The sequence below is a fragment of the Caenorhabditis briggsae genome (genome assembly GCF_000004555.2).
Source record: "Caenorhabditis briggsae complete genome, chrIII, whole genome shotgun sequence".
In the NCBI taxonomy this organism is placed as follows: Eukaryota; Metazoa; Nematoda; class Chromadorea; order Rhabditida; family Rhabditidae; genus Caenorhabditis; species Caenorhabditis briggsae.
The window spans coordinates 2,934,963-2,952,383 of NC_013490.2; the positions used below are offsets into that span (position 1 = coordinate 2,934,963).

A 17,421-nucleotide genomic window follows, 5' to 3' on the forward strand; every position below is an offset into this window, starting at 1 on the left:
GGTCAAAATTTTGAAATTTGACCAAAATGGGTCATGTTTGGGCTCATTTTGAAGCTTTCCACTTTAAAAACTCGAATTAATAAATTTCAAATGAATAATATCAAAGTTGGTCGAGTTACGGTAGATCATAATTTTTAAAATTTCGAAAATATTTCAATTAAAAAAATTTTTAAATTTTGCACAGACCGAAAAAGCAACTTGTGCGGTTTATATTAGACTTGATGGAAATGACAACAAGTACATCTTAAAGGTAAACAATCAATAATTGATTTTCCCAAACAAATTGATTTAAGGTCAATGGAATGTCTTTTGAATCCTACAAAAAGGCATTCCATAAAAGATTCGATGTATGGAATGCGATAATTGGGAATCGGGCAACCAGAATCGTCTTGGGTAAGTTGAATTACCATTAATTATATCTAATAACCCCTAATTTTTCAGACAAGCGAGAATTGACAGTTTGGGGACGTGGGGTACTGTTGACATCTACAGTAAGTCAAAATTTTGGAAAGTTTCCGAATTTTCCGTGTCGAGAGCTTTAAAATAAGTATAAACAAGCATGGGTTCGGTGAAATTTGAAAATTTCAATTTTTGTGGTGGGACCCAAAAATTGTCAAATTTTCAAATTTTGCCAAACCTAGGCTTGCTTATACTTATTTTGAAGCTCTTAACACCGGAAATCCAAAAATATAAGTTCCACAGAATTCGAATGAAAATGCAGAGAGTTACGGTAGTTTGAACAACGGCTCTGAAGCCTGAAGTGGTAAATCTACCGTATCTCAGTCTGTTCTTGTTCAAACTTAATGAAACTTATATTTTTGAATTCAGCAAGTTTTTAGCTTCAAAATGAGTACAAACATGCTTGGGTTAGGTCAATTTCGAAAATTTGCAGTTTTCGTGGTGAGACCCAAAAATTTTCAAAAAAATTCGAATTTCATCAAACCTAGGCTTGTTTATACTCATTTCGAAGCTCTCAACGCGGGAAATGTAAATTTGTTGACTTAAATCAATTTCAGAGAGACTTTGGACCAGTTGAAGGCGTCGAAACGAGATTTGTCATTTCTGGAACATTCTGCAAAATCATCACTTTCAAGACCGACATCATTCGTCACAATCTTTATGTCGGAGAGAATAATCTCAAAATTGATCCATTTTTTGATTGAAAAATTTATTTATTGCAACAACCGTTTTTCTGAACTTTTTTGAAAATTTTCCGATTTTTTTTTGGAAATCTACCGTATCTCAGTCTGTTCTTGTTCAAACTTAATGAAAATTATATTTTTGAATTCAGCAAGTTTTTAACTTCAAAATGAGTACAAACATGCCTGGGTTAGGTAAATTTCGAAAATTTGCAGTTTTCGTGGTGAGACCCAGAAATTTTCAAAAAAATTCGAATTTCATCAAACCTAGGCTTGTTTATACTCATTTTGAAGCTTGTAATGCCATAAATTCAAAAATGTGATTTTTTTCAAAAACACTTCAAACCTGGACCCCGCAGACGTCCATTAAGACTTCATCAACAACGAATATCCATAGAAGTGGTGGTATTCGCATGTTGTGAAGTCCTAATTGGCGAATGAGGGATTTTAAGACAAACTTACCTAGGAAAATCTGAAAAAACATAGAAAATAAGGGTTTTTGACCCAGAGAAGAAGATTTTGGAGCCAAAAAGTGCTCCGATTAGGGATAATATACGTTTTCGGTCATTTTGGGCGGCCCGAAATGGCCGAAAATGTAGAAAAAGACATTTATTGCTCAGATTTTATGGAGACCACTTAGTGGTCGGGGGAATCGGAGGACGATTTTGAAGAATTGGTGTTCTGAGTCAATGTGACAGGGGGGGAAATGGAAATTTTAGATTTTAGGGATATTTGGATTTTTTGAGGTTTTTTGGGATTTTAGAAAAAAAACTTTGAGAAATTCAGAACTTTCGAAAATTCGGAAATTTCGAGTTCCATGAAAAATTTCGAAACTTATGAAGTTTCTGAACTTCTGAAAATCCGAAATTCCTCGAGTAATTCTGAAAAAATCGAATTTTTCAAAGTTGAAAATTTTTTTAAAGAAATTCCTGACTTGAAAAATTTTAGAGATTTCAAATTCCAGAAAACTTAGAAAATGAAGTTTACAGAATTGTCGAAAATTTCCAAAAAATTTGAAAAAAATCCAAAAATCCAAAAATCCAAAAATTCGAAAAAAAGAAACTTTTCAGAATTTTGAAAATCTCAAGTATTTCTAAAAAAATCCATAATTTGGGAATTTCGAAAAATTGGAAAAATCGGAAAATTGGAAATTTCCAAATTTTCCGAAAATTCGAAAAAATCGAAAGTCCAGAAATTCTGAAATTTAGAAAAAAAATCTGAAAATTCCAAAAATCCCTAAACTCTAAAATTTGAAATTTTTCAATTTTTTGTCTGAGTTTACAGAAAACTTTGGAAAATTCAAATTCTGAAAATTTTGAAATTTCGAAAATTCGAAATTCCGGTAAGTTCAAGATTTCCTGAAAATTCCCAAAATTTCAACTTAAGTTTTTTAAAATTTCCAGAAAAATTCCAGAAAAATTTTTCAGAAAAATTTCGAAAAATTTAGAAACCCATAAATTTTCAAAAACCATATTTTTGACCGATTTTCAATATTTTTTCAGAATTTTCTTCCTTGTTTATTGGTCCAAATAGTCCCCATCTCCTTATTTCTTCTTATTCCATCAAAATTCAGAATTCAGAAATTCATCAGAAGACATTCTTCAAGAAGACCCAAATTGAGGAAGGAGCATCTTCCCTCCCAAGACAAAAGAAAATCAAAAATGTATGAAAAATTGGTGGTCCCGTCTCGAAATTCATATCTAATGATGGGTAGAGAGCATCCCAAGGATCCAAAACTCACCAAAAATTAATAAAAAAGAGCATTGATAATGTATAGAAGAGCCAGAGAATTCTAGGCTGAGCAATTCTCAAAGAGCAATACTGAGAATCCAAAAATGCTCCAAAAATGCATTACGGATTTCTCTCGAAGTAAACCAATACCCTCTTCCCATCTGTCCCTTTCTCTGCGTCTCTTATTTCCCTATAGTCTCTCGCCGAGAGGACTACTGTAGATAAGGGGGCGGAGCCTATGGGTAACCTGATACTGTTTGCTTTATGCTGGGACCTTTAGAAGGAGACAGATGGCTGAGAGAAGGAAATTGGGAGTAGAAGAGGAATATGGAATTTCAAATTGTAGTATTGGGGAAAAATGCAAAAAATCTGAAATTTTCAGAATTTCCTATTTTTCTTTATAAAAACAAAACTCCACAACTCTTCAAATTTTGGTCCAAAGTCTCTGAAATTTAAATATTTACATTGTACACATTTTGAGCTTCAAAATGAGTATAAACATGGCTAGGTTAGCGGAAGTTTGAAAGTTTTATATTTTCGTGGTGGGACCCAATAATTCTGGATTTTTCAAATTTGAGCAAACCTAGGCTTGGTTATACTCATTTTGAAGCGCTTGATATGCACATTTCAAAATATTACTTTTTTTTTGGAAAATGAATAAAAGTTAAAAAAGTAACGGTAGTGTCAATATTACCTTTCAATTTTCTGAAATTCGGTAACTCTACCGTATCTCGGCTCGATTTGGTTCATATTTCATGAAACTAATATTTTTGAGTTAAGCAAATTTTAAGCTTTGAAATGAGTTTAAACACGACTAGGTTTGGTCGATTTTGAAATGTTCAGTTTTCATGGTGGGACCCAAAAACCCAAAAATGAAATATTACAGTAACTCTGCCAGTTTTAGTCAGTATTTGATGAGAACTATATTTTTCAGTTCGTCACATTAAACGCTTCAAAATGAGCTCCAACAGGGCAAGGATTGCTCAAATTTGAAATTTCCGACCCCCTATGCGCCAATAAGCCTCAAAAATAAAACTTCAACAAACCCAGGCGCGTTTAGTTTATACTCATTTCGAAGCACTAAACGCAAGACATTTAAAAATTTAAAAAAAAAATTGGATTCGGACCAAAACCAGCTGGGATATGGTAGTTTTACAGTAAAGAGAGTGCAGAGAATCGAGACACACTGCGTCTCGAACCTCAAAACTCAAGGCGGCCGGAGCCTAGTCGTGTTTATACTCGTTTTAAAGCTCAAAACCTCACAAATTTGAATATCTAACTTACAGTGCAAAATCTCAACAATTCCGAATGTTATGGTCCATTTACCTTCTCCTGTGATGCCGTTTTTCGGGAATTTTTTTTTGATTTTCAGATTTTCAACAATTTTTTCAAAAATTCTCAAATGTTTTCTGCAAAATGTGATGTCTAAAAATGCCTATTTTAGGGAAAATTTCATCTAATTACATTTTTTCGTCTTCTTCTCTTTTCTTCGTTTTTCGAAACATGGTGCATCTTCTCAACAAGAAGATGGAGCAACAAAAGTGGGCGGAGTCTAGAAAGAGCAAGAGAGAGAGAGAGAGTGAGAGGGTGAGAGAGACGCAGAGAAAAAGAGAGAGAGAGAGAAAGAAAAAAGTGCCGCCCTTTTTGGAGCACCCCAACACATCCCAGAACAGACCCCCCCAACAACAACAACTCGTCTCTTTTCTCTTCTTTTTTTTTTTGAAAGGACCCAAAAAAAGAACAAAATGGTAAGTGGTTTTTTCCATTAAAAAAAGGGTATCTTAAAAATTAGGAATTTTTTTTGAAAAATGTCATTTTTGAATATTGGGATTATCAAAAAAAAAAGTTTTATGGGATTGTTTGAAAGTTTAGAACCTTTTTCAGAGGCTTCTAGAAATTGGTAAATTTTAAATTGGTAAATTTTGAAATTTTGAAAAAATACAATTTTCAGAAATTCTTTTGAAATATTCTGAAATTCAAAAAGTCGGTATTTTTAGGGTTTTTTTTTCCAGAATTTTCAGGTTCGAACCTTCTAGAATCGAGTTTTCAAAATTTTCAACAGTTTCAGATTTTCAGGCTGCTTTTGAAATTTTCGGGATACTCGGATTCCAACTTTTTGGGATTTCCAAACTTTCTGAATTTCTGAATTTCTGAATTTCTGAATTTCTGAATTTCTGAATTTCTGAGTTTCTGAATTTCTGAATTTCTGAATTTCTGAATTTCTGAATTTCTGAATTTCTGAATTTCTGAATTTCTGAATTTCTGAATTTCTGAATTTCTGAATTTCTGAATTTCTGAATTTCTGAATTTCTGAATTTCTGAATTTCTGAATTTTTCAAAATTCAAACTTCCTGATTCCTAGTGACCCATTTTTCCACGTCACCACCTTTTCGGGCCCCCAGAAAATCCGGAAATTTAAATTAAGACTTTCCACTTCAACACCCGTTTCCCCCCTTCGTTCCTTACCCTTAAATTTCTGACCTCTTCTTTTTTTTCCAACTCATTGAGCAACAAGGTGCTCTGCGCACCTGTCAGTGCTGTGCTTTACCGGACATCCGGTAGAACCCATGTTGCCAATTCAACCGACCAGAAAGAAGGACCCCCTTTAAAAGACGCCCAAAAAGAAGGGGGCAAGGGGGGGGTCCATAAAAGGAGTCATCTAGAAACACTTTGCAGTTAATTTTTGGTGGAAACTAGGTTCAAATTTTGTTCTGGCTTGTTAACAGCTTCAAAATGAGCCTAAACGCGACTAGGTTCGGATAGTTTCGATTTTTGAAAAATTTCTGTTTCAAACTGTAAAACTACCGTATCTCATCTAATTTTTTTCTAAATTCAGAATTTTTAACGTTTTCAGATTCTGGAGATTTAGAGCTTAAAAATGAGCCCCAGCACGACGAGGCTCCCCAATTTCGAGTTTTGAGGTTAGAGACGCAGTGTGTCTCGATTCTCTGCACTCTAGCCTTTCAACTTCAAAGGATTGTAACTTCGTTCATTTTGGACTGCTTTTGAGCATAATTGGAGCAATTGATTCAGTTGCTCTGAAGCTTCCATATGAGCCTAAACATGACTAGATTTGAAAAACTTGAAATTTCGTTTTTTCGTGGGGTCAAGCAAATCTAGTCGTGTCTAGGCTCATTTTGAAGCTCTCATACGAACAAATCGATTACTGTAATTGTCATAAAAATATGACCAAAACTAGAGAAGTTACATTGTTTCAAAGCTAAAGGCTAGATCGCAGAGAAGCGAGACACACTGTTTCTCTAACCAAAGTGAGCGGAGCTTAGTCGTGTTTGGGCTCATTTTGAAGCTCTCAACATGACAAATTAGGAACTTTGAACATTTTTGAGTTTGAACGAAATTGAGTCGAGATACGGTAGTTTCAAAACTTGACAGTGAAAATATCCCAAAATACAAAATTAACCGAACCCTAGTGTTGTTTGGGCTCATTTTTAAGCATTTTTGAAAACAAATCCAGATTTTTAGTTTTTGAACGGTTTCCAATTATAAATTTTGCAGAGAGAAGTCATCTCGATCCACATCGGACAAGCCGGAGTCCAAATCGGTAACGCCTGCTGGGAATTGTATTGTCTGGAGCATGGAATTCAACCCGATGGTCAAATGCCATCTGATAAATCCCTCGGAGGATCCGATGACTCATTCTCCACGTTTTTCTCTGAAACTGGATCTGGAAGACACGTTCCAAGAGCGATTATGGTGGACTTGGAGCCAACTGTCATTGGTGTGTGGGATTTAGGATGAGAAATCTACAAAATGACCTCAATGTTTATGTCTGCGAAATTGAGAGCTTTAAAATGAGCGTAAACATGACTAGGTTTGGTCAATTTTGAGATTTTGGAGTTTTCGTGGTGGGACCCAAATTTTCGAAACATTTTTAAATTAAGCAAACCTAGCCTTGTTTATACTCATTTTGAATTTTGTAACAACGGAAATACTATATTTATAGTTTAAACAAAATTTCAAAACGAATACGGTATAATTCCCAAAAATCTGAAATTTCAACCAAAAGTTGAATTTGCTGTAAATCCATGAATCTTTTCTCAGAATATCTAAAACTTTAATTTTTAGATATTCCACGATTCCAGCTTCAAAATGAGTATAAACACGACCTACTTTAGAAAATTCCGATTTTCGGACCCCCCATGCGCTTTTAAAGTCATTCTTTGAGTTTAAAGGAACATAGTTGTGTTTATACTTATTTTGAAGCTCTAAAATTGAAAAATTCAAAATTATCTTGTTTTCAGCTTCAAAATGAGCCTAAACATGACTGGGTTTGCTGAATTTTAAAATTTTCGAATTTTGGTGGTGGGACCCAGAAATTTTCGAAAAACTCAAAATGAAGTACACCTAGGCATGTTTATACTCATTTTGCAGCACTTAAAATCAAAAACTGGAACTAGTCATGTTTTTAGCTTCAAAATGAGTATGAACATGACCTACTATCCTGAAAATTCGAATTTCGGACCTCCTATGCGCCTTTAAAGTCAAAATTCAAATTTAAAGGAACATAGTCATGTTTATACTCATTTTAAAGCTGATAACGTAAGAAAACTGAAAACATAAAATTGTTCAAGTTTGGACAAAAACCAGATGAGTTATGGTAGTTTTACGGTAGATACACTGCGTCTCTAACCTTAAAACTCAAAGTGGGCGGAGCCTAGTCGTGTTTATACTCATTTTTAAGCTCTAAATGTGGCAAATCTAAAAAAACGTTTTTAAATCAAAAAAGAAATCGAAATCCGAGAAGTTACGGTAATTCCGAAATTTTCAAAATTTCGCAATTTCGCAATCCAGGCCGTTCTCTAAGAAGCGGCGGCATATTTTCCAATTTTCAAAAGAACCTAAAGAAATGCTCTTAAAGAGAGCTCATTTCATTTCTCGTCTGTTGCTGGTCCATCTTCTTCTTCTGATGCAATTAGACTTTCCGAAAATGGGAAAAAGGGGACATCTGCCAACATACAATTTTCAAAAAGAGGGGACACACAGAATGGGAAAAAAGTGTTTGGGAATAGAAATACAAGTGCATATTTGAAGAAAAAAAAAAGAATAAAGTGTTGAAATTCCAAAAAAAAACTTTTTTCCGATTTTCGAAAATTTTCGAAAATTTCATAACTTTTTAATTTTTCATTATCTTTTGATGAAACTTTTTCAGCTAAATTTGTTACAGTTAGAGCTTCAAAATGAGTATAAACACGACTAGGCTCCGCCCACTTAGATTTTCCCCGTTCTGCACGCGACGCACGACCGCGACACGTCTGAAAAACCAAAATGGGCGGAGCCTAGGCATGTTTATACTCATTTCAAATCTAAGAACATGAAAAATTCAGAGATCAATGTATTGCATAATTTCAGACGAGTTTTTAGAAGTTAGAGCAACTTTTAATTTTACTCGAATATTCAGCTTTTTTTGGAAATTGTACCGTAACTACCTTCATTTTTTTTACAGATTTCGTGAAACTAATATTTTTGAGCGTATCTTTTTGCGAGGTTTGAAATGAGTCTAAACACGACTAGTTTTGCTTGACTTCGATATTTTCAAGTTTTGGGTCCCACCACAAAAATCCAGAAATTTCATTTTTAAGCAAACCTAGGCATGTTTATACTCATTTTGATGCTCTAAACGTCCCAGATTTGAATTTTAATGCTATTTTCTAAAAATCTCATTTGTTTTCGTGTTAGGACCCATTTCTTTCTGTTGTTTTCGGAGTTGATCCCAAGAGGGGTTCCTCTCCTCCTCCTGGAACCTCATTCTTCACTTTTTCACCAAAACGTTTTCCCAAAAAAAGAAAGTTTCTAGTTCCCAAAAACTTGTTCATATTTTCTTCCTTCTTCCTATACTATTCATATAAAAACTGGGGGAGAAGAGGAAGAGGAAAATGGGCCGCATTGGATATTCATTGAAAAACGGGAAACACCCCAAAAGAGATGGGGAGGGGGAAACACATAAAAACTCATTGAGCCTTCATCTCATCTAGTCTTGGGATGAGAAAATAGGGGAAAAATGAGCAGGGATCAAGAAAGCACAAAAAATGATATAGAAGGTAGATTTCTAGAGATACCGTCTATTTAAAGGCGCATACCGCAAAAACTAATACAGTTATCAAAAAATTGTAAATTACAAAAGTGTGTAAAATGAAATTCCGCACATTTTTTTGGTTTACCATTTTTTGATAATATTGCTGGTTCTTGAGATATGCGCCTTTAAAGATGAACTACTTGGCTCGCGCTCCTCCATCGCCGCCGCCGCTACTGCCGATGGGCGTCGCCCACTTTTAAAGGCGCATAACTCGAAAACGAAGAAAGCTACAAAAATTGGAAAAGCCGGAAATTTTGGGAAATTTTATGCTGAGCAATTTTGTAGTTTACAACTTTTAGATAGTTCCGCTGGCTCTTGAGATATACGCTTTTAAATTTGACGCGCCCTTACTGGCTTCGTGAGACGCGATAAATTTAAAGACGCGTATCTCAAAAACCAGCAAATTTATGAAAAAGTTCTAAACTGCAATATTGCTCAGCATAAGATTCTATACATTTTTGTTGTTTATCGTTTTTTTCTATCTCTCAAGAATGTTGAGATATGCGCCTTCAAATTTGCCCCCCACAAAAAAACATGTTCCAGACGAGATCCGCACCGGCACCTACCGTAGTCTCTTCCATCCGGAACAACTGATCACCGGAAAAGAAGATGCCGCTAATAACTACGCCCGTGGTCATTATACAATTGGAAAAGAGATCATCGACTTGACCCTGGACCGTATCCGTCGTCTGGCTGACAACTGTACCGGACTACAAGGATTTTTGGTTTTCCATTCGTTTGGAGGCGGTACTGGATCCGGATTCACTTCCCTTTTGATGGAGCGACTCTCTGTGGATTACGGTAAAAAGGCGAAATTGGAGTTCTCGGTGTATCCGGCTCCACAGGTCTCCACTGCTGTCGTGGAGCCATACAACTCCATTCTGACCACCCATACCACTTTGGAGCACTCCGATTGCTCATTCATGGTTGATAATGAGGTAAGAAAAGTTTGAATATGAGAATTTTGAACTTTAGAGGTTAAGAGCTTTAAAATAAGCCTAAATTTGCTGAGATTCGGTTAAGTTTGAAAATCGTAAAAAATTGGGATTTGAAAAAACTTGGAATCAACCGTAATTTTTTGAATTTTCCCTTAAAATTGAAATAAACTAAATTTTTGAATTGTTCATGTTTCGAGCTTCAAAATGAGCCTAAACAAGACTGGGTTTGCTCAAAATTGAAATTTCCGATTTTCGTGGTGGGACCGATTGATTTTCGAAAATTTTCAAATTTCACCAATTCCAGCCGTGTTTGAGCTCATTTTGACGCTGGAAACATGAAAATCCAATTTTTAAAATTCGCTAAGTTTGAACAACAATGAAACAAGTTACGGCCACATTTATGAAAAAAAGTCAAATTTTGTCAAAAAGTTTAAGGTATCGTAACTCTCTCAAAATCGAACCCTCCTAGATGAAATTTCGACATTTGTGTTTATTTTGAAAGGAGCTTCAAAATGAGTATAAACATGACGAGGTTTGGTTAGTTTTGAAATTTCGCGTTTTTCGTGGTGGGACCCGAAAATTTAGAAAGTTGTAATATCGAGTCAACATAGGCATGTTTATACTCATTTTGAAGCTGATAACGCGAGAGAACTGAAAATATAAAATTGTTCAAGTTTGGACAAAAACCAGATGAGATATGGTAGTTTTACGGTGGAGAGAGCGCAGAGAAACCAGACACACTGCGTCTCTAACCTTAAAACTCAAAGTGGGCGGAGTCTAGTTGTGTTTATACTCATTCTTAAGCTCTGAATGTGGCGAATTGGAAAACAAACATTTGAGTTCGAAAATTTTAAAATCCATGGAGTTACGTTAGTTAATGATCCTGAAAATGACTTTTTTGGAAATTTTTTAAATTACCGTATCTCGACCTAATTTTGTTCAAATGGTGTGAAACAATATTTTTGAGCTCTGTGAGCCCTGAACTTCAAAATAAGTATAATCAAGCCACACTTTTGAAAATTTTGAATCTTGACACCCCCTATGCGCCTTTAAAGTCAAGTTAAATTTCGAGCAAACCTAGTCGTGTTTGGGCTCATTTTGAATCTTTCATCAAGCCGAATATATCGCTACAGTTTTCATCAAAATCCAAGTAAAACTGACTAAGATACAACCCTTTGAAGTTAAAGGATAGAGTGATGAGAAGTGAGACACACTGCGTCTCTGAACCCAAAGTGGGCGGATCCTAGTTGTCTGGGGGGCTTATTTTAAAGCTCTCAACGAGGCAATTTCGATAATTAAACTTTGATTAGGAAATTTCGAAATCCGAGAAGTTACGGTGCTTTTAAATTAAAAATTTTGAGCATAGTTGTCTTATGCGCCTTTAAATTCAGCCAAACTCCAATATCAAGCAAACCTAGTCGTGTATGGGCTCATTTTAGAAGCTCTAATCAAGCTTAATTCACAAATTGTATTCTTAAAAATTATTTTTCAGGCAATCTACGACATTTGTCGTCGCAACCTGGACATCGAACGTCCATCCTACACAAATCTCAATCGGCTGATCGGCCAAATCGTTTCCTCGATCACTGCGTCTCTTCGTTTCGATGGAGCACTCAACGTCGATCTAACTGAATTCCAGACAAATTTGGTCCCATATCCACGTATTCACTTCCCACTGGCCACATTTTCTCCGGTGATCTCCGCTGAAAAAGCGTACCATGAGCAGTTGTCGGTGGCTGAAATCACCAATATGTGCTTCGAACCGCATAATCAAATGGTCAAGTGTGATCCACGTCACGGAAAATATATGGCCGTTTGTCTTCTGTTCCGTGGTGACGTCGTCCCGAAAGACGTCAATGCTGCTATCGCTACCATTAAGACCAAGAGAAGCATCCAATTTGTGGATTGGTGTCCCACTGGATTCAAGGTAACCTATTATTTTTACAAATTCCAAACTGTTCTGAAACATTCTACACAACTTGAGCTGAAAACTAGCAAAATTGGGTTATATTGAACAGAGTTACAGGGGATTTTTAAATTGAAGCACTTTTTTTTTCATAATTTTGGGAGTTAAAAGTAACATATCACTTATCACTTGTATGAGTTTGATAAAAAATCTTATTTTTGAGTTTCGCGCGTTAAGAGCTTTAAAATGAATGTACACACGACCTACTTCTTTCAAATTTGGAATTCCGCCTTTCTATGCCGCATAGGCTATGCGCCTTTAAAGTCAAATTTCAAATTTAAAAGAACATGGCCATGTTTATACTCATTTTGAAGCTCATAACGTAAAAAACTCAAAATTATGAAAATATTCAAGTTTAGACCAAGACCAGTTGAGGTAAGGTAGTTTTACAGTTTGATTCCAAAAATGGACCAAATTGAAATTTTCGCTTCTGACCAATTATAGTCATGATTATACTCAGTTTAAAACCCTAAATGTGACAATTCCAAAAATACAATTTTCCAGAAGCTTGGGCAGAATCTAGCTGAGATACGGTAGTTTTACAGTTGAGAGGGCAGAGAAACTAGACACACTGTGTCTCTAACCAAAAACTCAAAATGGGCGGAGCCTAGTCGTGTTTATACTCGTTTTAAAGCTCTCAATGAGCTAAATTTGATTTTTCTATCTATTTTAAATGGAATTCTCAAATTTGAGCTTCCCATAATCCCTTATTTTCAAATCCCAAAGTTTTTCTCAATTTCAAGCAGTATCAGTTTTTATAGAAAAAAAACGTCACTTTTGTGTAACTTTCCTCTTTTTTCTCAATTTTTGAATCAAACAAACAACATGGGGTGTATTGACTTCTTGGTTAGATGTGGGGAAATAGTGACCAAATGGTAAAATAGCGTGGAATGTGGAGAGAGCGTAGAGAAATGAAATTTTAAAGGGACATAACTCGAAAATGAAGAAAGCTATGGGAATTTGAAAAAATGAAATTTTTGTAGATAGCTACAGTAGTTTTTGAGTTATACGTCTTTAAAGAAGACACATTCTTCCCCCGCATCCACCGCTAGTGTGACTCACCTAACTTTAAAGGCGCATACCTCAAAAACTAAAAAAATCTATAGGAATTTGAAAATCAAAGTTTGTTTAGAATTTTACGCTGAACAACTTTGAAGTTAACAACTTTTTGGTAACTACCGTAGTTTTCGAGTTATGCGCCTTTAAAGGAGAAACACCCTCCCCCTTTTCCCCGCAGCCGCCGTTGCCTAACTTTAAAGGCGCATAACTCAAACACAGTGATAGCTAGTTAAAAATTGTCAACTACAAAAATGTGTGAAGTTTTATGCTGAGCAATTTACAATGTACCAAGTTTTAATAGCTTAGTTTTTGAGATATGTATCTTTAAATTAGGCCTGCCTGGCTCCTCCCTTCTCCACCGGTAGGGGTAGCTTAACTTTAAAGGCGCATATCTCAACAACTATAACAACTATGAGAAAACTATCAATTACAAAAATTTAGGAAATTTCGTGCTCTTTAATTTCCATTTAACAGAAAAATCAGAAAATCAAGTTTTCCAGGTCGGAATCAACTACCAACCACCAACCGTCGTCCCAGGAGGTGACCTAGCCAAGGTGCCACGTGCCGTATGCATGTTGTCCAACACCACGGCCATCGCCGAGGCTTGGGCTCGCCTGGACCACAAATTCGACCTTATGTACGCCAAGAGAGCATTTGTCCACTGGTATGTTGGAGAAGGAATGGAAGAGGGCGAGTTCTCGGAGGCTCGTGAGGATTTGGCTGCGTTGGAGAAGGACTACGAGGAAGTTGGTGTCGATAGTCTCGAGGATAATGGAGAGGAGGGCGATGAGTATTGATTTGAGTGACTTTTTGAGCCCAAGAACCCCCCATCACCACCCAAAAAATTTCAATTTCGCCTAATGTTTTTTTATGTGAATTCCCCAAATTCCCCTCAAATTGCTTGCTTTTGCTCCCTATATGCTTTGAATTTCTCCAATTTTTTTGTCAATTTTCAAATTTTCGAATTCCCTTTATATTAAAATTTCATTTTTACAACGATCGATTCGATAAACTTGTTCCTCTCCGCCATTTTTTCTTTTTTATGCCGATTCCGGGGCGAGCCAACTTTAAAGGCGCGTAACTCAAAAACTAGAGCAGCTAGACAAAAATTACGAACTACAAAAATGCTCCGCATAAAAATTTACACATTTTTGTTGCTTGCATTTTTTTCATAGCTATAAGGGTTGCTGAAATATGCGCCTTTAAAGTTTACGCCTCCATTGGAGGCGGTGGCGGCAACGGGGGGAAGGAGCGCAAGCTAACTATAAAGGCGTATATCTCAAAAACTAGGGTAGCTACCAAAAAGTAGTAAACTACAAAATTGTTTAGCATAAAATTTTACACATTTTTGCAGTTTGTAGTTTTATCATGGCTTATGCGGTTCTTGAGTTATGCGTCTTTAAAGTTAGGCGACCCCATCGGCGGCGGCGGCAACGGGTGGAGGATGCGCTAGATGAGCTAACTTTAAAAGCGCATATCTCTAAAACTACGGTAGCTATTAAAAAGTTGTAAACAATTAAATTACTCAGCATAAAATTTCGCACATTTTTGTAGTTTGTAAGTTTTTTATAGCTATAAGGGTTGCTTAGATATGGGCCTTTAATGTTATCGCACCTGTCATTCTGTGGCTATAAAGGCGCATAAGTCAGAAACTAAAACAGCTAGACAAAAATTACAAACTACAAAATTGCCCAACATAAAATTGTACATATTTTTGTCGTTTGTAATTTATTTATACATAGCTATCAAGGTTAGCGAGATATGCGGCTTTAAAGTTAGCGAACTTTGTAAAAGGTCGTGATCTTTCTCTTCCTCTGGGTCTGTTTAAAGGCGCATTTCTTAGAAACCATGAATGCTATCGAAGAGTTGTAAACTACACAATTCTTAGCATAAAATTTCATACATTTTTGTAGTTTACAACTTTTCGCTAGCCTTTCTAGTTTTTGAGTTATGCGCCTTTAAAGTTCAAAAGTACAGAGAAGCCAGACTATCTAACTGTCTGCGTCTCTCCCACTGAATCTTTCAACAAAAAATCTGGATTGCTCATATTAAAATTCTTCATTGATTCATTTAAAACCCAAATTTTCTCCCCAATTTTTTTGGTCCTTCGGTGCATCCGGTTGCCGAGCTGGCTCCGCTGTCTGAAATTCGGGAATTTCAGCCAGTTTTTTGTTGATTTCAGCAATTTTCGGGTACGGTGTCATATCGACGGAATATCTGAAAAATTATCTTTTCGAAAAAAAAAACTTTTTTTTTTTGAAAATTCACTTTTCCATGGCGTTGTAGACAATCGACGGCAGAACGATATCGGCAATTGTGATTTGATTTCCAACACAGAATGTTCCAGAATAGAGACCCAAAAGTTTCTCAAGAGCATCGAATCCTTTTTTGATGTGAAATTGGCACCACTGGAAAAAAAAAATATCGACGATTTCAGATGTTTTGAGTTTTTTGGCTGTAACTGTTTCAAAACTTATTATACATCAATTTTATTCACATTTCTAAATTCAGCTTGAAAAAACTTTCAAAATGAGTATAATCATGCTTAGGTTTGATAAAAATTGAATTTTTCGAGTTTTCGTGGTAGGACCCAAAATTTTGAAAAACGAATGTAACTATGACAGTTTTTATCTGATTTTGAAAGTTTTGATAGTTTTGAAATCGTCTTGTTAAGAGCTTCAAAATGAGTGTAATCATGCCTAAGTTTGGTGAATTTCGAATTTTTGTGGTGGGACCCAAAACTTTCTAAATTTTCAAACTTAACCAATTCTATTCGTGTTTAGGCTCATTTCGAAGCTCCCAACACGCTAGATTCAACTTTCTATCATTTTTAAATTACCTCCAACCCATAACCCGGAATCTTCTCATCCAACATCTTGCCAATCGCCAAATTTTGGAGTGGTTGAATGTTAGAGGTGATCTGAAACATGTATTTTTTCAGAGTATTCTATTTTTATAATTTGAAAATAAATCAAGCTTTTTTTTTCAAAAATCATGAAAACCCAACGAAAATAGCAAAGTTAGAAGAATTTGAAAGTTTAGTTTCTCTCGAAAATTAGAAAACCCCCCTTAACTTTTCAAACTGTTGTTCAAAGTTTATGAAACTTAGATAGTCGAATTTCTCACATTTTCCGCTTCAAAATGAGTATAAACATGTCTAGGTTAGTTGAAATTCGAAAATTTGAAAATTTTCGTGCTGGGACCCAAAATTTTTGGAAATTTCGCTTTCCTCAAACATAGGCATGTTTATGCTCATTTTGAAGCTCTTAACCTCACAAATCTGAATATTAAATTTTCAAAACAAAAATTTGAAAATTCAAAGAGTTATGGTCCAAACAAGCTCATTCCAACTCGATTTCCATGATTTCTGGCTCATTTTTTCTGATTTTTTTTCCTATTTTCAGATTTTCACACACATGAAAAGCAATAGCTCTTGCATGAGCCTTCTGGGCGGAATCTTTCGGAAGAAGTGGGGGTTCTGGAAAGACTTCATCCAAATACTCAATAATTGCCATTGATTCAGTCAGTGTCAAATCGTTGATTTTCAAAATTGGCACTTTTTTCGCAGGATTATTGGCGGCAAAATCTTTCTGAAGTAGAAAATTGGATTACTGTAGTTCTTTTGGATTACTGTACCTCAGCTTCTGTATCTCTAAGGTTGATCGCATGATAATCATAGTCTATTTTCTTGAGTGCCAAAGCTGAAAATATCGATTTATTGATTTTTTAAGAATTGAAAATTACCAACTCGAACCCGGGATGAGCATCCAGAGCTCCAGGAGGAATATAATAATGGTCGAAGCATTAAAAAAAATTTTCGAAAATTTTTTTTTTGATTTTTGAGAAAAAAGAAGCGAGAATTGATAAGAACCTTGTGATAGTGATAATGATACGAAAAACGAGAATCTCTTGTTATTTTGAACTTTGAATTCTGAATTCTGATTTTTTGGCTTTCTAGAATTTTGAAATATTCTTAAAATTTTCATTGCAATGTCTAAAATTACCAAAAAATTAAAAAAAATTTTAAGCATTTTTTTAAATTTTCATCCCAAAAATTACCGATTCGAACACGAGATGAGCATGAAGAGTGCCAGGAGGAATACAGTATTGGTCGGAGCATTTTTCTGGAAAAAATTTCAAAAACAATTTTTTTTTGGTTTTCGAGAAAGGAGAAATTGATAAGAAACTCGTGATGTTGATGATGATACAGAATACGAAATTTCGTCATTTTTAAACTTTGAATTCGGAAATTTGAAATTTTGAAAATTTCTATTTTTTTTATAATTTTCGAAATTTCATTTTTTTTGGAATTTCAATAACGAGTTACAGTAATCCTCAGTACCCAAAAACTTCCAAAATTTTGCAAAAAACTACAGTAATCCTATTAAGGATTACTGTAGTTATTTCAAATCATAAGTTTCTGGAAAGATAAATTACGGTGAGATAAAAAATTTGGAATTTTGAGAAGCAACAGTAATACTGAGAAAATAGAGT

General features: G+C 35.2%; 2 protein-coding genes across 2 annotated transcripts; one reads left to right on the forward strand and one right to left on the reverse strand.

Annotated features, from left to right (window-relative positions):
- Nucleotides 1-302: 302 nt before the first annotated feature.
- On the forward strand, nt 303-13,724 carry Cbr-mec-12 (the record flags this gene model as incomplete). The annotated part of the gene is made up of 7 exons (XM_045243514.1): nt 303-397; nt 1,926-2,007; nt 2,931-3,086; nt 6,387-6,608; nt 9,429-9,902; nt 11,326-11,829; nt 13,422-13,724. 7 exons carry the CDS (start codon nt 303-305, stop codon nt 13,722-13,724), a joined length of 1,836 nt encoding a protein of 611 aa, XP_045097007.1.
- Nucleotides 13,725-14,993: 1,269 nt separating this feature from the next.
- On the reverse strand, nt 14,994-16,732 carry CBG20309 (the record flags this gene model as incomplete). The annotated part of the gene is made up of 6 exons (XM_045243515.1): nt 14,994-15,144; nt 15,196-15,335; nt 15,767-15,847; nt 16,344-16,517; nt 16,564-16,628; nt 16,672-16,732. The coding sequence occupies 6 exons, from the start codon at nt 16,730-16,732 to the stop codon at nt 14,994-14,996; spliced, it is 672 nt and encodes a 223-aa protein (XP_045097006.1).
- Nucleotides 16,733-17,421: the final 689 nt, after the last annotated feature.